The sequence below is a fragment of the Trichoderma citrinoviride genome (genome assembly GCF_003025115.1).
Source record: "Trichoderma citrinoviride strain TUCIM 6016 unplaced genomic scaffold BBK36scaffold_4, whole genome shotgun sequence".
NCBI lineage: Eukaryota > Fungi > Ascomycota > Sordariomycetes > Hypocreales > Hypocreaceae > Trichoderma > Trichoderma citrinoviride.
In genome coordinates this window covers 1,638,618-1,657,490 of record NW_020194712.1, presented here as the reverse complement: position 1 = coordinate 1,657,490, position 18,873 = coordinate 1,638,618, and the positions used below count along the sequence as shown (strand labels likewise).

Here is an 18,873-nt window from a genome sequence, read left to right as displayed (position 1 = left end):
ATTACGAACCACTTGGGTCGTATGTACGCCTACAGGCAGTGGTCAACTTTTTGCAAGTGCCTCGATTTGGTTCCACTACCTACATAACGACAATGACTAAACGTTTGGTTCCTGGAGATTCCCCTTATCTCGTCCACTATGACCCGATCCGATTCCTCAAATGTTCATCCTCCAATTCAGCACCCATATATAAAAAGCGAGATCCCTCTTAGCCTAGAAAGGAAGCAAGAAGAAAGATGATTTCCCTGAAAACCGAAACCGAAACCGAAACCGCGGAGAAAAGGAAGACAAAGAGGGAACAAATGGAAAAGAAAATTAAATGACCAGGCGCAAGACGAGTATCTTCCTCGTTGTGCGATATCATCTGCTATAAGGACCAATCGCAAGATGCCATCATGCTCGCTTCGGAACGTCGTCTGACAACAGCCAGAACGACCCGATTAGAATGAATTCTCTGCCGTAGATGGCGTCTGTCAAGTGAACAGCGGTCGATGCAAATTATCGCGTCTGTCGCAAGGAGCCGCCGACGCAAGGAGCCGCCGAAAATAGAAGACCAACCGCAAAATGCCGTCATGTTTGCCGCAAAGATGCCGTCTGCAGAGACCAGACAAGAGATGGATCATCTAGAATGCCGAAAGATGCCATCTGGAAGAAAAGAAGTAGAAGAAGCGCAAGACGACCATGTCCCCTGTCAAATATCGCCTGAAAACGAACAAGCTCCAGATGGTCATCATGTCTGCTGTGAAATACGATCCGAAATTGAACGGGAACACCCACGACGTCGTCATCGCCTCTGCTGTGAGATGCGTTTTGAAGTAAAAAGATAGAACATGGCATTGTCGTCTGCATGTTCGTAGTGCGACTTGTAAAGAGAGGCAAAGGAACCAAAGCGTCATAGTCATGCCGTTGTTAGATGCGGTGCGAGGTGTGGAGGGCCACAAAGATTATGACAATCGAGTAAACGAAGAGCTCGACGAGGAGTTGCTGGAGGAGCATGCCGCGCTGTTCCTTGGTGAAATCTTTGATCTCTCCATAGGTGAACCAGGCAACCGTCGAGTCGAATTTGTGAATCAGTGCAATGAAGCCAATGAATGGGAAGACGATGGAAGACGCCATGATGAGAATGAAGACTAGTGTGCGCTTCTTTTCCAATTTCTCAGGGCATCGGCGACGGTCCATGATCTCTCCTCGGGCGGATTCGATCAACTCAGCCTCAGAGGGAGTGAGAACGCCTCCGGTCTGGTTCCTCGCGGTAGGCCATTGGTCCTTCTTTTTGGCAGGAGCCTTGATTCGGAGACATTTGGCTCCCAAGGCCGCTGCGGCTTTGAAAGGGTCAAGGCTGCAGGCAGGCTTTTCCTTCTTCTTGGCGGAGCCCAGGTTCACCTTGGATCTCAGGGATCCCAGAATAGCCGACGACGGGCTCGGCGTGCTGTCCTCGATGCTGTCAAACTGATCTAAGACGTCGAGCGTTAGCCATGCCATTGAGCTGATCTTCCATTCATTATGGAGAGCAACTTACGAGTGGGACGTCCACGAGTGATCTGATCACGAAACACTGCGGTAGAGGGGCGCTCCAGAGGAGGATTATCAGAACCACCAAAGCGATAGGCACCAGAGGATGGGCCAGCTTCGGTAGGGCTGCCAGACCAGAGAGGTCCAAGTCTCGCTCTCTGAGCGAAAGTATTGGCTTCGTCCGTGCTGCGGTACCGCTGAGAGCCATGTGTCTTTGCAGCTTCTTTGAGATCGATCAAGCTGAAGGGCAGACGGGAGAAGACGTTTGCAGAATCATCGCTCGGTAGAGTCGTATCGCCAACGCGAGTTTCGCAGAAAGCCTGGTCAAAGTCGTTGACAGTCTCGTCACGACGAGGGACCTGGGGCCAAACGGTCTCGGTGGACTCAGTCCGTGTCAGGGGGGGAGCATCTGCTCGTGTCTTGATATCGACATTCACATCTACCGCCTTGCCCTTGCCCTTGCACGTGCATTGCTCAGGGCTGTCGTCCAGCTCGACAACTCTGCCGGTACTCTTCCAGCTGGGGGGAGTCTGGAAGGGATTCACCACTCGTGGGACGGCGGCCCGAGCAGTCTCGCCAAAGGCATTCTGGGGACGATGGTCGACGGTGGAAGCATGATTGTTGTTGTTCATGCGAGTAATGGGCTGTGCAAAGCCCTCCGCGTAGAAGCCCTTGGGACGGTGGATAGACTGGTTTCGCTGGTGAGAGATTGCGCCGGCGGCTCTGCGGTATTCAACTGGAGTGAGCTCTTCCTCTACAATGTCGGAGACGTCGGCCAGGCTGCTGCCGGTATCCTTGATCAAGTTGAGCTCCGATGTGTTGAGACCCTTGCAGACAGGTCCGGTAGTGACAGTCTGCCAATCAGCTTCTGCTGCAGCGTCATTGCCACCGACTCGTGGCCAGCACTCTTCTTCTTCCTCCTCCTCAACGGCAGGCTCTGGGCTCTGCTCGGGGGTTGGCTCGTAAAGAGTTTTTAGGCCCCTGTCAACGGGAATTCGCACCTCGTCGTTGACCTTCTAGGTCGACCGAACGGCGGTGGGATTGTAGAAGGCACTCTTGTTCTTGTGCGTGTTGTCTTCTTCTTCCCCTCGAGTCTTTTTCACGATGAGGCGGTCACCTTCGTAAGAGGCTGCGGGACGGCCCTTTGCAATTTCCCGCGTAGTTGAGCGGTGTAGAAAGGTGGAATAAGCTTCTCCATCATACTTGAAGAGATCGGTGCTCTCGTCGCTTGAGGCCTTGGAAGCCTTGGGGCGAGAAAGACCTCCGCCGAGGCCTCCATGGACAGGCTGCCTGACGAAGCCAGTATGTCCGCAGTAGGCAGGCGATGGGGTGTAGCTCGCCTCCATGGCAAGAGAGCGTGGTTCGAGCCCCTCGGGGCTCTTGGAGAAGCCGAATGCGTCAAAAGGGGTTCCAGGCCGCGCGAACGGTGCTGCTTCCTCGCCTTTGCGTTTGAGATCATGGGCATCATCTCCAGTTCCATCGTTGTGCTCATTGATGCCGTCGCCATTCTGGTCGGCAAGAATGCTTTCTGAGTTGTTGGGTATGATGCCCAAACTCTTCAGTGTCACCTGAGGTGCCGGTGGGCAGGTCAAGCGACTGTCGCCTTCGTCGTCACCGACAATAGTCTCCCAGTCCGACCGTCCTTCATCGCGGTCAAGCTTGAGATGCTTGGAAGGGGTAAGATTGCGTCCCGTGCTCCATTTGGAGAGGGATGGATGGGCCGAAGCATAGGACTGCTGGGTGCCGTTGTCATCATAGGGGGAGACACCCGGAGGAGGAATGTCATTCCTGGCACACGCAGCGAATGGATCCTCGACGGTTCGATTGCGCGCCTTGTATTGCTCATAAGCAGTGGGAAGAGTAATCTTCACCGGTGGATTCCATCCATGGGGTGTCTGTTTGAGATTAGCATTGTCGACAACGATAGGAGTAGCCAGGGAGGGAGCGAACCTGATCAAAGTGAGGCATAGTGGGCTATCTGATGATCCGGATACTTTTGGGGTCTTTGCTTGATGGCTTTTGCCCCGAACTTGATGATTGCTTGTGCGAAGCTGATGGCTTAGATGGAGTTGTCTTGTCTCCGAGAAGAGGGAAGACTTGGCGGCAAGCAGCTCGCAAGTTGTACGGCTTCTCTGAAGCGAGAAGGAGGAAAAGACGGAGAGTTACTGATGACTCTGATAGAAGTTCTTGATAATTCGGCGTTGCGTAGGATGCTTGATGATGCTTGAGGGGGTTGCTGATCTCTGAGGAGTCGTGGTAATGATGATGATGATGATGGAAGATGATGGAGGAGAAGAGATGTAATAGAGACTTCAAGTCCAGGCTAGGAATTGAAAGAGGAAAGAAGCGTGCCTAACACGTGCACGCGTCTTGCGATGAGGAATATCAACACGAGCAGCGTGTCTTGTGCGCGACGATTGGTGAATTGGCTTGGTTGATCTGTGGGTGGAGGAGAAAGGAGGAGTTGCTGGTGCCTGAGGTTGATGGGGAGGAAGGAGATGACTGCGAGACCGCCAGCTGGCAGAGGAGGTGGGAGAGTTGTGGGCAAGGCCGAAATTCAGGCAAAAGCCCTAACACGTCTGCCTCCCCCTATCAGGTTGCTTCCATTTGTTTACAGCCAGACACGTCCAATGCTACTGGTGCTCTGCTCTGGATGATTCATTCGTCTGAATTTCCAGCACGCTACGCGTCTTTCTCGCTGCCCACCATGATCTAGTAGATATATATTCTGCAAAATAGTAGTTCGTGAATTGCTTCCGAGATGGAACTATGGGTATAGTATTCGTGTCCTATAGCTGCACTTGCCCCCCCTTTGACACTACTTCATGCTCTGTAATCTACAGAGCTATGTTTGCAAGCAACTATCGAAACTCAATGAGGCTATCGTGAAGATGACGACGATGCCAACTCGGGTGGAGCAGAAGCGCGGCCGCTGGTTGGTATGGGGGTGTTGGCCAGTTGACTCAGCCTGGCAGAGGAGAAACGGCCAAGCCTGGCACACAGACCATATGACCGAGTCTGCTATGTCGTAGAAGCACCATTGCCGTTGCCATGCTGAGAGAATTGCCTGGCAAACGCAATGGCCGTAGTGGAAGCACGTCTGGTTGAACAAGGGATCGTGATTTTTCAAAGGGAGGCTTCTTCCTGTGGACGAGGCTCTCCTTTCTTTCAAGAGCGTCAAGCGTCATCACTGTCCAAATAAGGTACATTCACGTCTTCTTGCTCCCATAATACTGCCGCCACTGCTGGATTGTCGTCGGCTGGTGTGCTGCCATTGGGCCGATGGACCTGAGATGGCTTGGGCTGGGATCCGATGCTAGTGCAGCGGTTCGTCGATGCTAGCACAACGTCCTGCTCGGGCTAAAGAACATGGAGCCCCTTTACCTTATCCGTTGCGCCGGCCAATCAGCTCCCAAGCCTGCTGTGGCCAACAAGGCTTTTCCATGCTTGATGGGGTAAATGTTCCCCCAATCAAGCCCGCTGCTAACTCGGCACCCGAGGGACGGAACCGGATCCTTGCCACTGGTTTGCAGGACTGGTCTTACGCGATATTTTACGGAGCAGAAGCAACTGGGGGAGTTTGTCACTCTCTTACACTAGCGGCGAGGCCACGGGCAGGTCCCTGTTTAAATCACGCTCGAGACATCTTTGGGCCGGACCTCTTTGCCGTCTCCTCCCTCCCGCGTCGACTCCATCAGCGGGATCGAGAGAAGTCCATCTCGCCGCAGGGTGATTCTTTCTGATTCTTCCCCTCACCACCGTCAAAGCAGCATTGAGGCCGGCTTCAGAAGCTCTCGACATGGCTTCGTCCGGTCGGTCCTCGCGCTGGGACGAGCTCCCAGATGAGATTGCGCTCCAGATCCTTAGCTGTAAGAAGATCCACTCGTACCCGTGCCTCCACTATATGTCGTTCATCTCCGTGGACGGAGGAGCAAACAAGATGAGGCCTGTGCTCACTAACTCAATCTCTGTCGCCATCAGATCTCGACCCCTTGCACATCACCAGGCTGCAGCTGGTCTCGCGAAAGCTGCAGAAGCTCTGCCTCGACGACGAACTGTGGAAACGCCGCTGCTTCGAAGAGTCGCCCTGGTACCAATACCTAAAGAATCGTCGTCGATTGTCCAGCGAATTCGAAGGCGAACATCGAGATGGAGCGGCGTTGGCGAGCCCCGAGGCCAATGGCAACACCAGCGGCGACGGCAACAAGACCGCTCGAGAGGTAGGGAAGGGCAGGGCGGAGCCGGGTAAGACGCGGCGGAGGTATCAGCGATGGCAGGAGATCCAGGACATGGCCAACTGGGACCCGACGTTTCCCAACGAGCGTGTCTCTTGGTACAGCGAGTACATCCAACGCAATGGACCGACTTGCGTCAACTGGCTGCAGACGCCTCGAATCCGCGACCGAGGCTACGAGGCCATGATGGAGGCTCGGGGACTGGAGCTCTATTATCCATACGACGGAAACGATGGCACAGGCGCTATGCTTGCGGTGTCGCCGCTCGACGATGGCTCGGTATGCCTCTGGGACGTCAAAGGAACACGAGGCAAGGCCGGATCCCTTCTCGCCACCAGCAAATCTGACGTCCTCTTCATCGATGGCCCGGGCAGCCAAAACACTCGACGCTCTAAGAGGGTTGACACGGGGGTTACAGAATGCGTCAGCGTTGACAACCAAAGGCATCGTGCATATTTTGCTGTGCAAAGCCGTGAGTATCCATACCAACCTCCCCTCCACACTAAGCATCCCCAGCCAGATACTGACGGATAGCCGCAGACTTGATCGAAATCGACCTCGAACGGCTGGAAGTCGTGAGCCGCGAATCCTTCGAATGGTCCATCACAGCCCTCTCAAAGATCCAGAACGACGTTCCTCTGACGGTGGGAACGTCTCTGGGAATCCATCTACACGACTTTCGTGCAAAAAACCGAGCGACACATACGGCCGTCGAGCGAGTGGATCAAAATGACATTTTCAAATCCATCTTTGACCCGACACCGCTGCTCCCGTACGCGTCTCTGTCACAGCCGACCCCTGTCAGCATCATACATCTGCCTCTACGGGGATCTCCGGATCTGGTGTCGAATGACATCTACGTGGCTGGCCGATTCTCCAACATCCTGCACTACGATCGACGCAAGTTCCCCGTCATTATGGATTCAATCTATTCGGGGGCTACGATCAACAGCTTGGCGGCGATGCCTCACCCGTTCTCGTCACTTGACAGCGAAGTGCGGCGGCACGGAGAGCTGAGCACGGAGCAGGTCGTCCGGTCCAAGGCATCCGGCGAGGGCTGGACACTCATCGCAGGGGGGACATACAAGTCTAAGGGTTCCCTGGAGATCTTCGGCCTCAGCCAGACCGCTGCGGACCCGGTCGGACGCGAGATGATGCAGACTTCCACCATGAAGAACAGGCAAACTGCAGCGTCAGCCGCGATCCTCTCGGTGGCCAATCACGGCACCAAGATTGTCTTCTCCGATGGAGCTGGCTCCATCAAGTGGTTTGAGAGGGACGGCTTGACCGAATGTCGCCGGCTGAGGATTGGCCACTGTGAGGGAGACGACGCCCCATCGCTCTTCGCCTCCATGAGCGCGGCAGGCGAGCTGGCACGGAAAATCGTGTCCACCAAGTCGAGGGAGGGTCCGGATCGGCCCAATGACGATAACATCTTGTTCTGGACAGGCGAGAGGCTGGGGCTCGTCAGCTTCACTCCGACGCCGCTCTATCAGTCCAAGGACTTTGAGGAGGACGAGCCTGATCCTGCTGCAGAGGCAGAGGAAGAAGAGAGGAGGCGAGTTGCAGAACGGATGCGCGAGGCTCTGGAGCGACAGGCGGACGAGGTTCGTTTCATGCAGACGTTTGGACACGGAGTGCTCGGCGAATAAAAGGGAGGATTTACTTGTATATTGGCTGTGTGTCTTTTTTTTTTCTGCATAAGCGTATCAAGATCGTGTGTGTTGGATGCGATACATCATTGCTCTTGGAGGGAAGAGGGGGGGAACATCGGACATGCAAGACTGGGGGGGGGAGCCATCACGACACCTGGCCACCCGCCCCGGCGAAAATAAGGGAAGAGATTGATCACCTACTTACAAAGTAGTCCCCAGTAGAAGAGCAGCTTTACATAATGTTCATGGCCAGCGAGCAGCTTTAATTAATCATAAGAAGCGGGCGATCAAATGACCTGTGGTAACAATGCTGGAACTAATAGCAGTCCAGACCGTCGTTGAGCATGAAGTCTACTGCAGCGCTACTCCCGTACATTACATGAGCCTGTTGTTGTTCTACCATCAACGGCTGTGATTCGTACTCCAGATGTGAGTGTGGTTGAAAACATGGTGTCGATAGTGATAGGACAAATGGAATCTGCTCAACTTGCACTGCAGAGCCGAACCAATGAGTTCCCAGGTGGCGGCAGAAGCAAGAGGCGAAGAAAGAGGGAGCGAGCCAATAAGGCAGAAAAAGCACGCGGCAAGTTTTTTTTTCCCTTGCATTGCACCAACAAGCGAAAGGATTCTGGCGAAGAACCGGGGGAATAATAAATGTTGAGGTTCTCTGCGTCTCTCTCTCTCACCCTCACTCATCCCTTGCACATGTATGTATGTAGGTATGTATGGTTGTATGTGTGTGCGTACATATGCACGAAGAACATGTTGTATCACCATGCTGGCGTCTATCTTCTTCTTTTCTCACCCGTGGACGGCTTCACCGCAAGCAAGCATTTGTTGTTGGGGCGAGCCGGGCTACCTTGTCTTGTTGTCTATCTCTTTTTGATCCTGGTATCGTAGCAAAGGCGTTGATGTCACCTTTTGGTTTCAGAACATTTTTTACAAGGTTCATAGAAGCTGTGATGTGCCCAAGTGCCCTCAGCCAAATGGCATGTGTGAATGGGTGAGTGGGCGAGCCAGGGGGGGAGACGGACAGCAAGGCAGCCAATCATTGGGGCAGAGGTGGGAAGACTTCTGCTTGCTACTTGGACTTGTTAGATGCAAGCCTCATGTCTAATGACGACGTTTTTCTTCTGTATTGAAATTTTTGGACAAATCGGTCTGGAGAAGAGACGGCACGAGAGGGAATGGCGGTGCCTGTGTGGCTGGACGCAACTTGCTGTGGAAGCTGATTTGCTTCGATGGCGGTAGTTGTTGCGTTTCTAACTACCTTATGTGCATGTACATAGCCTTTCGTTACACCAATGTGAGAAGAGAGAGAGAGAGATGGGGATGGGACACGAGTATGGAGAGGGGATACCTCGCGCAGCAGAGCAGAGCGAGGAGAGCTGAACTTGCGGTATACAGCGAGTAGTCGTAGCTGAAGAACACTCAAGGATGATGTTAGATTTTGGCGTCCAGAGTCGGTCATCTGACACGAGACCCGAGGCCTTCTTGCATCGGTAGCCTGGCGTCGAGTGCCGGCATTCTGCGAGACCGAGCCAGACGAGAAGAAGCTGCATGGTCGGATGCAGATGCTGGAGGCTTGCAAGCCCCAGGCGAGGTTACGGCTACGGAGTTGGTAGTAGTAGTACTAAGTATGTAGTACATACATGTAGCGGCTCTTCGTATGTCAGAGGTTACATGCTGCTATAGGCCACAGAGGAGTATCAGTACAGAGGGAAGAGACTTTCCGTGCAGTGTAGAAGAAGCGAGGCAAAGGTAAAAGGGAAAACTGACAGGCAAGACGGAAGACGATCCAAAGTGCAGAGTCGCAACAGCACGAGCAAGGATCTCTCTGCCAGCGCGCTGCTGCAGCCGCCCCCTCCACCATTGTGCAGAAGGGAGAGGCGCTAGACAGGACCAGCGGCTCGTAGTGGCGTTTCTTGCTGGGTGGAATTGGGGAGAGGCGCATTGATGTGCTTCCATGTATGTGCGTCGTTGTGCTGCTCGTCAGTGCTCGTGCAGGAGAGAGGCCGGGAAGCGTTGGTCTTGTCGGTGTTGGTGTTGGTGCTGCTGGGAAGGCGGAAGCAGGGAGACGCGGCTCGGTGCTCGTCTCGTCTCGTCTCGTCCGCCTCACCACCGTCTCCAGAATTCTTCACCGGTCAACTGACTTGGTAGGCACTAAAACAGCACGATCAGCAGCGGTCATGGGCTTCTGGATGGCCAGACCTGGCCAAGCTACTGTAGAAGCATATACTGCTAACCGAGTAGACTAGGTGCTTCAGGCGACAGCAAGAGACGAGGAAACTGTTGCAGCGCCTCATGTCCTCGCATGAAGCCTCGAGATGTGCTACTCGTCACTCACCCCAAGGCTTGGTAACATCGAGACAACTCGCAAGATGCCGCCAAGCATCCGGATTCCGGATCCCGCAGACCCACGGCAGCGCCCTCCAGAAAAGCCCTGTCCCTCTTGTCTCTTGTTTCCTCTCGACTGCGCTTGAAAACGACGGGAGACAAGAAAAAAGGGTCGCTGAGCTGTTCCTCAGAAGTCGCCGCACACAGAGCCTGGAACCCGCTAAGCGGCCCTGGGCGCATGCCTGGTTGCATGCTGCATGCTGCATACACCGCTGGGGACGGTCCAATGGCGGCTGTCCACAGGGCGTGGAATGTGCCAGCAGCGGGCCCTTCTTGGACGGGGGATATTCGAGAGGGACTGAGAGATGCAAGGATCAGGACAGAGGAGGGGAGGAGGGGCAGACGGGCTGCTATCCGGTGAGTATCGGCGAGGGCGGCGGGAGAGCATCCACGAGAGAGGATGATGCTTTGTGGGAGACGGGGGACGAGGAGGCGATGTGTGGATGGATCATGGAGAGGACGGATGAAGAGAGGCGGCGGAGAGTTGCACGGAGAGATTTGGCGTCAGTCAGTGGACAGTAACATGTAGGACTTACTGGAAGGCATGAAGCATGAAGATGAAGCACAAGGCATGGGATTGGAGACTGGGGAGTGCCTGTATGAAGAGGTGAGAGGCCCCGTGGAATCGTGAGCTAGAATAGCTAACACACAGCCCGCCAGCCAGCCAGCCAGACAGACAGACACAGACACAGCCCTGGATCGGATGATTTGGCCGCCCCAACTGATCGTCCCAGTGTGGGGGTGCATGCTGGCTGCCAAGTAGGTATGAGGGGAGGAGGACAGAGAGGGAACCACCATTGACTGAATGGATTCATGATGGATGGATTTGCAGTAACTGATGAGTCAAGTACGGGGTAGGTCGTAATGAATGATATAGACATGAGTTGTAGAAGATCAGTCAGTGCTTCGCCATGCTGGCAAGATGAAAACTGTCAGGTAGTAGGAACTGAGCCTCTCGCCCCCATGCCCTCTTTCCCTCCTCTCCATAACCATAACCATCTCCAGCACCCCTCCCCTCCGCTTCCCACATGCACCATTTCCCGTCCGTCATCAACGCCTCCATCGATCAAGCAATCAATCAGTTAATCAATCAATCACCTTCATCAACCATCGACAATCAATCAATCCCGCCCGAGCTGCAGAAGCAGAGGCAGCAGTTGCATCATCCGCGTTCGTCGGGACCAAGCCCTCAATTTATATCAAGCCACCTCAACGCCGCTCCTCTGCCAATCGTCCAGCCGTCCCCATGCTCGTATCGTTACACCCTCGACGCACGACGAAATACACACGCCACGCCACACGCACACGCACACACAGAAGCCCATCCATGCGCACATATTAGCTGTTACGCACACGCACGCGCACCTGCACACGCACAAACCCGCATATCACGCCTGTCCACGCTGGCTGGCATAAGAAAAAGAGCCAGCGAGGCGATGATCAAGTCGTGTCCGTCCCCGGCTGGCTTTGGCATGCAGCCTTCTGCAGTCGTCTCGACACAGAGCCCGGGATTCCTTTGCTGCTTGCTGCATCACTGAGGCGATTGATTCCTTGTCACATTTTTTTTTTCTCCTTCTACCCCTGCGCCCTCGCTTTCTCAGCATTGCAGAGTGTTCGTGGGTTGATTCCCATCCTTTCTTCTTTCTTCGGTTCTCTCTCTCTTCTCTCTTCCCTCCTCTTGCTTTCAGTTTGCGCTTTTGGCGTTTTCTATTTTTCTGCCTTTTCTCGGCGATATCTTCATGGCAGCCGAGAGGTGAATCCAGGTTGTACTTGAGGTAGGTACCTGATCCATATCCATCGTCTCCCTCAATCTCTCTCCCTTGTCGTTGTTCCCACACCGACGCCGAGCTGGCCTGGTCTCTATTCTCCGGAATCGGTGCCACCTATTCAGCCCAAGTTTTGTCAATTCATAGGCATCATCTCATCAACATAATACTCTGCATTCCACCAGAGCCCAACCAACACATTTCGGCTTGAAGCCAGCCAGCACGCCAGAGCATAAGAGAGGGTCAAAGAGGGTAAAGAAGAGAAAACAGGGAAAGAGAAGGTTAACACGACCCAGCAGGATCTTGCATCGCGCCGGCTGTCCAGCGGAGACGTATCGCAGCTTTGACCGCATCCAGCCAATACTCAACTCCCGTTACCCGCTTGCTGGCAGCCTGAACTGGTGCTTCTGGAGCATATGCTGCCCGATGGCCTTCTGGGTGGTTGGCGGGGGAAATCCGCTTGGTGACGCTGCCTCATCTAGTCGAGGTCAGGTGGCGGCTTACATCAAGGGCGAGGCTCTGGGATCCAATGGCAAGCGGAGGATCTTTGCAGATGGAAGCGCGTCTGCCTGCAGTGAGGCGGGCTGCTACGGCATCACCAAGAGGCCGCGTCTGGACGACTGGGGGCGCGTCATTGGCTTCTACGGCAAGGGCCATCATGCGGCCGGCTGCGAGCACGAGCGTTCCGGCCATGTGAGCCTTGCTGCCGCCGATGCCGAAGCCGATGCCGCCTCGATCCACGTCAAGAACCTCGCCTTCCTCGTCATCCGCGAGCGGGAGCCCTCTCCACCGCCGACGCCGCCTCCGCACAAGGGCCCGTCTCCGGACCTCCGCCCCGGATTCCCCGCCCTCGCCCCGTCCTATGCCCCGGCGCCGATGGAACGCACCCAGTCGGGCCTCTCCATCTCGTCCGACACGTCCGCCGTCGACTCTCGTGACAGTGACCTCGAGCCGCTGCTGAGTGATCTTGCCGCGGCTCGGCTGGTGCGGCGCCATGTGGCCAACAACTGTCGATGGAAGCACCGCGACTCGCAGCACGGCCGCATCCTCAAGGCCCTGATCAACCCCAAGTCGCGAGAGGCGGACTTCCCCCTCGACAACGACGCCCTCCGCAGCATCTTCTCGGCCGCCAACGAGCTCTTCTTCGCCAACAAGCTGACGCAGAGGGTTACCTGGGACTGGAGCCACCCGGCCAGCGCGCAGTACGAGAGCCACATTGTCGGCACTACGGCCCTGCGTCGGAGTGTTCGTCTGGGCGGCTATGAGACGCTCATTGTGCTGTCGTCGCCCATCCTCAAGGACACAAAGTACAACCGCCGGCTTCTCATCTCCACCTTCTTGCACGAGATGATCCACAGCTTTCTCTTCATCACGTGTGGCATCAAGGCTCGATACCAAGGTGGCCACACCGAGGGGTTCCGTCAGATTGCCGAGATCATCGATGACTGGGTTGGGGCAGAGCATCTTCGGCTGCGGGACATGGAGGCCGATCTCGAGCGCTTCATCGACGACGGACCTCCTACTACTACCGCCGTTCGAGCCTCCATAGAGGGCGATTTTGCCCACTCGAACCATTATTATTACAGCGGCAGTGGCAGCAGTCACAGCCACAACCACATCCACAACCCTCCCACGACATGGCCCGTCTCCGAGTGGCAGCACGCCGAGAAACATGACTATCGACTCATTGAAGCGCCGCAGCCCTATACACGATATCCCAGCAACTACGATGAGTGGGAATGGCATGACAGGGAAGGTTTCCCAGCCCATGCCGCCCTTTCATACCACCATTGACGACGTTATGATAACCCGAGTGTTTGGTTTCGACTGTGTTTTCGTTTTCTCTCTGTTTTTTGTTTTCCTTTATTCGACATGACATACATATTTTCCTTTGATATCCAACCCGGCGTGTACAAAGTACTCACGCGTACAGAGACATTACAGCTTTTTCCTTTGTTGGATGGGACATGAAAGACCAGAAAAACAGCATGATATGATTGTAGAATTTGGGCAGAAGAAAAGGGAGTTTTGTGTATTTGTTTGACGTTTTGTTGTATAAGAAAATGGTGTGAACGATTAAATCTCTGTTTTTTTCTTTCTTGTTTTGGATATGTATAGATTTCTTTGGATTTTTTATTGTGTTTGCGTTATTGTCTTTTCCTCTTTCTCCCTGTTTTCTACATCCATATGTTATAATATTTTTTTGAAGTACGTAATGATGTGGACAGTGCTGGATGCTGTTTCTGAATTACATGTTTAGCAAGGTGTTTTGGCGAATGAATGTATGATTATGACTTTGGAATCTTTGTTCTATAGCTACCGTCTATTGACATTTCTCACTGCTATGTACTCCTTGCTTGAAGCTTTCTAGTGAATGATCGAGATGAAGATGAACTGAACGGACTCGGTTAAAATCGGTGAGATACCCGCCGAGGAGCAAGCCAAAAACAGGAGCACGAGAAAAGAACGAAACAAGGGCCAGCTGGTGAAGGAGGTGCTGTTGTTATTTCCCGGGCATTCTTAGTTTCTTGAGCATGCAGCTCCTCCTTATGATTAGAGTCCCATGGCAAATCCTGCATGAGAAGAGAGGGGAGAGGCCGACATGTCACTTTTCTGCCTCTCTCTTATTACGTTGCCTTGAATTGTGGCGGAACGTCATTTCTACGCGCTGGCAAGGGAGAAAGAACTGGAGTCTGGAGCTGGATGAATAGAAGTTCATCTATCTTCAGTTTTGTTGTTGGGCAACTCCAGCTTTTTGCCGTCATCATTTGCTTGAACAACAGTATGTATCAGGTGTTTCTCCATTTCCTTCTTGTGCTATATACGAAGTATCATTTTTTTTTCTCCCTATTCCAACGCCCAGATTCCGATACCGAAAGATGCTGTCGATCATGAACACGTGTATATATCATCCAAGCAGCCACACACCAATATAACTTTGGTGTATGTATTTTGTATGTTTGTTGTGGCCGATCCATATGGCCTCTGGGGAGGAGATCATCCTTCCCATCCTTTGCCGCCCCTCACCACCCTCCTTTTCCCCAGAAATCGATTGCCACGTTGATCACTCTCCTCTTTTCTCTTGCTTGTTTTTTATCTTCTTGCCTTGGCACGCCTCGATTGTGGGCGTAGTGTTTTGCATCTTGTGAAACAACCCTCTTGATGATCATAAAAACTGGAAATTTCTGTCAAGTTTTACCTTAGTTTTGTGGTGAACTTGTCCTGTAAGTGGTGCGCCGACTGGCACCGAGCAGGGGAGATGCCGCAGTAGCTTCGTCGTCATCAGTGGCCTCCTCGTAGCCATCGTCGTCTATAGGGCTCTCGTCCTCCAGCATGACGGCAATCTCGTCGTTGTCCTCGCTGTCGCTGCTGTCAGCCGACGCCGTGGGGCCCCTGCCCTCCACAATCATAAACACGGGAACGGCGCCAACGGCGGCGACGATGCCGAGGAAGAAGTACGCCGACACGATGTACCCGTGCTCGACGCCCCAGGAAAAGGCCCATCCGGTGGAGGCAGGGCCGGCGGCGCGCCCAAGGCCGCTAAACATGGTGGCGAAGCCGTTGAGGGTGCCGAGGATGCGGAGGGAGGTGGCGGAGTTGGTCAGGAGAATGGTCGTCGAGGGGAAGGCGATGATGATGGCGAAGGCCTTGAGCATCATGACGGTGAGGATGGCGGCGAAGCGCGTCGCGGGGGTGGGGAGGAGGGACGTGTAGGGGGTGATGAAGTAGACGAACGGCGTCAGGATGGCTACGATTTTCTGGTTTCAGCATTTCGGTGCAAAAGGGAAGGGGAAGAGAGGAGGGGGGGGATTCATTTGCTTGCGTGGAGAAAAACTTACAGACCACTTTGAAGCAGTTCAAAACACCGTAGCGGTTGACCAATGGCGGATAAATGAGAAACTGGATCAATCCACAAGTGACGCCGTAGATGGTGAAGAGCGTTCCAATGTTTCCAGAGGACAAGCCGAATCCGCCCGTAAAGTAAAAGGGGAACTTTGTGTTCTCGGGGGTCCGAGGGATGACGGGATAGTCCAAGAAAACGGTGATGTTCTGGTCGTATGCCACCGAGTGAAAGGCCAAGAAGGTGTACGAAATGAGATTGATTGTCGTCTGGTACGAAAACACTTCTGCCATGCCAGTAGATTCCTTCTTTGGCGTTGCGGCTTTCTTGGGCGCGACGATGCTCGGGACGAGGGGCGCGGTGGCCTCGCCGTCGACAAAGGACCTCCGGCGCTGAGAAATCAGTTGCGGCTTCCGGCGGAACAGCCGCGTGAGACGCTCTCCGACCAGCAATCCCCAGTCCTTGTGTTCCTTCTTGTCGGCCAGCGTTTCTCTCAGGAAGAAGGTGGCGCTGGCGGCGGAGATGAGGAAGAATATGGTGGCCAGGAGGTTCGGTAGCAGATAGGGGAACTTCTTGAAGAGCTCGATGTTGCCGAAGACGTTGGGGAACTGCTTGGCCGGCTGGGCGAAGAAGCCTCCAAAAGCCGGTCCCACGACGGAGCCAAGCGACCAGACGAGAGGCATAATGGAGAAGGCCCTTGGCTGCAGCTCCTTTTCAGTTACCATTTCAGCCACCATGGTTCTGATGATGCCAACTGAGACGAAGAAACACAGAAACCATACACATCAGCGCTCCTACTCGAGGATCAAAGCTTCAAAAGTAGATGGGTTTAGGAACCGAGAAACAACTCACCGTTGCCGTTGCCGCCGCCCATGATTGCTCTGACGGTAATGGCCATGGCCAGACTCGTTGACATGCCCCATACTATGAAGCAGATCATGGTGCTGAGAAGCCCGAGGATGAGCACCGGCTTTCTGCCAAATCTGTCCGACGCCCTGCCCCAGGGAACGGCCGTGATGCTCTGGCAGACGGAGAAGACGGAGGACGTGACGCCGGCCCATTTTGCTACCTGGTCACGCTTGACGCCGAAGCCGCGGATCATCTCGGGGAGGTACGGCCAGACGGAGGTGTAAGCCAGGGGCTCTGCGAATCTGGCAACGGCTAGAATTTCAGATGGTCAGCATGATGAGCTCTTATCTGTTGCTTCGTTGGTTGCGACCATGGTATATGAGACAATGTAGCGCGGTCTGAACGCCTCGCCGGAACAGCTGCAGACGGTTCATGTAACCAGTTCTCGATAAGAGAAAGCACACAGTTGAGACGGCAACGTTCAGTTACACACGATATCAGACGAGCGTGCCAAAACACATGGCATACAAAAAACTCGCTGTGTGAAATAACACTGCTCCGTCTCGGCCATGCGGACAAGCGCCTCAGATCGGCGAGTTTAAGCAGTGCGGCATCTCAACACCCTTCAGCCCATCTTACCTAGAATTGCCAGTTGCTGCACAGGGAGCTTCGCTTTGGAAGTATTCTTCGTCATTGTCACGGCTGTGCTCTGTTGTCGTGCGGATTGCTTTTCGAAGAGAAGCAGAAATGGTGAAAGATGCGATCAAGAGCTGTCCATGTAATCAGGTTCCGGCGTATCGAGGCCGGTTAGAGATGGGAGAGTGCCCTCGTGCCTCAGTAGAGCATGACTCGAACAGAAACAAATCCGACAGTCTCAATCAAGCTGGGAGAAAGAGAAAAAGATAGAGAAATGACCACGGCCCAGAAACACCGCAGAGGCAGCATATAAAGCGAAAGTAGGTGAGAGGAAAAGAAAGAGGGCGTTAGAGGCTGGAGTCGTCGAGACGGAGAAAAAAGTCACTGGCGAGAAAGTTTGTCAAAGCAACACAACAAGCATCCCTGGACGGCAAGAATCTCCACCCGGGTCAGTCATCTGCACAGGCGGTGGGTGGTGGGTGGGCTGGAGAAACAGGAACGGGCTGGGGGAGGGGAGGGTTGGATACGGGCTTCGGCTTCGGAGAGAGCCACTAGCTGCTGGTTCGGAAACGCTACGGATGTGTTGATGGTGGCCGTGGATGGTTCATGAGGGCCAAGGATAGATTTGCCGTGATGTGACGGTGGTGATGGTTCAGACTTGGTCACAGAAGAGATGCAGTCATAGTCATGCCTCTCTGCTTACTTCAGGTTCTTGTCCTGCCTGTGCTGCCGCCAGAGTTCATTCTGTGGCACCAAGCATGCATGGATCATGATTTGCACAGTACTACGTGAAGCGCGGACGAAACGAAGCCTCCGCGACTTACATGGCATGGCCCCCCCGATGGATGGCCCTCTTCGCGTTCGGCTCCGGTGCCGTGATGCAGGTGAGCCGAGCTGCATCCATCCGCAGCGGACGAGGTCGAGACGTGATTGGACTGGGGATATGTACAATCCAGAGCCGGCCAACCACGAGTGTGATTCATTGCATCGCAGACACCGATCCCTACAGCGTCGCACCCAAGCTATGTAGCTAGTATCAAGATTTCGCAGCATCAGCACTGCCGGGTGCTGTCACTCCGTCTGTCACTCTTGTGTATGGACATGCCGTCCCATGACACCTGAATGCGTCCGACAGCGGAGAAGGCGTCTGTAGCCGCGGCGCTTGGTGTGGACGCCATGTCTTAGATGCTGGGTGATGATGGATGGGTGAGAAGGGGACAAGGCAGACCGACTCTTTGCGGGCCTTGGAGGGCGAAAGGCGCGGCAAAAGGCACGAGACTGGCAAAAACGCAGGCAACGATGGCTCCCCCCGGTACGACCCATGCTCCCTCTATGCAGGCATCTTGCAGGCTGCCCCGCGTCTCCTCCTAGTGAATCACGACCGATTCGCTGCTCCTGTGTAATAATCTATCGAGGCACGCCGGTCCGGTATGGAGATGGAGGTGGAGGTGGCCGGATTCGTGATGCTGGCTATGCTCGGCTCGACGAAGCTAAGAGAGAAAGAGGCTGCTGAGTCCTGCCACGCTCGCGATTGCGGAACAGGGGTCGGCTCTAGTCAAGTTGCTGGGGGTGACTTATTATTCCGAGAGAATAAAGAGAGGACAAGAGCACGTTTGTCTTGGCTGCTGGACTCGTTGGTGAACGGCTGAATGTGAACTACTGTACACACTAGATACCTGATGGGAGCTCTCCGCTTGTTCAGTGTTGTTTGTTAGGCCGTTGTATCTTTTTTACAGGGCGGGAACCATGTTGATAACCCCCGTATGTCCGTGCCATTTCCCGATGCAGAGCTCGGAGCAGATGGAGTCGTATTGGGACGGTATCTGTGGTTCGCCCCATGTGAGCTGCTCTCGATGGGCAACAAGAATCAAACTTCCGTCTGCGTGTAATACTCTGGTATTCTTGGGCTCTTTATTAGTCTACCAAATTCTCTCGAGTCTCTCTTTTGCTTCACGACAGGAACAGACATATCCATCCCCAGT

General features: G+C 54.1%; 4 protein-coding genes across 4 annotated transcripts; 2 read left to right on the top strand and 2 right to left on the bottom strand.

The window, feature by feature from the left end:
• Positions 1-909: 909 nt before the first annotated feature.
• Positions 910-3,480, bottom strand: BBK36DRAFT_1139771 (hypothetical protein; the record flags this gene model as incomplete). The annotated part of the gene is made up of 4 exons (XM_024893334.1): positions 910-1,454; positions 1,520-2,493; positions 2,539-3,407; positions 3,463-3,480. 4 exons carry the CDS (start codon positions 3,478-3,480, stop codon positions 910-912), a joined length of 2,406 nt encoding a protein of 801 aa, XP_024751593.1.
• A 1,773-nt stretch (positions 3,481-5,253) lies between these two features.
• BBK36DRAFT_1134891 (hypothetical protein) lies at positions 5,254-7,777 on the top strand. The gene is made up of 4 exons (XM_024892457.1): positions 5,254-5,381; positions 5,494-6,219; positions 6,288-7,399; positions 7,726-7,777. The coding sequence occupies exons 1-3, from the start codon at positions 5,312-5,314 to the stop codon at positions 7,397-7,399; spliced, it is 1,908 nt and encodes a 635-aa protein (XP_024751592.1). The 5' UTR covers positions 5,254-5,311; the 3' UTR covers positions 7,726-7,777.
• A 4,142-nt stretch (positions 7,778-11,919) lies between these two features.
• Positions 11,920-13,846, top strand: BBK36DRAFT_168445 (hypothetical protein). The gene is given in 5 exon segments (XM_024897800.1): positions 11,920-13,154; positions 13,173-13,360; positions 13,445-13,573; positions 13,617-13,659; positions 13,824-13,846. 2 exon segments carry the CDS (start codon positions 11,992-11,994, stop codon positions 13,357-13,359), a joined length of 1,350 nt encoding a protein of 449 aa, XP_024751591.1. The 5' UTR covers positions 11,920-11,991; the 3' UTR covers position 13,360; positions 13,445-13,573; positions 13,617-13,659; positions 13,824-13,846.
• A 1,558-nt stretch (positions 13,847-15,404) lies between these two features.
• BBK36DRAFT_168444 (MFS general substrate transporter) lies at positions 15,405-17,221 on the bottom strand (the record flags this gene model as incomplete). The annotated part of the gene is made up of 6 exons (XM_024897799.1): positions 17,198-17,221; positions 17,074-17,105; positions 17,031-17,037; positions 16,901-16,979; positions 16,259-16,573; positions 15,405-16,160 (listed from the first exon to the last, which is right to left on the bottom strand). Coding segments are annotated over exons 4-6 (1,120 nt in total), but the record flags the coding sequence as incomplete, so codon positions are not given.
• Between the last annotated feature and the right edge of the window lie 1,652 nt (positions 17,222-18,873).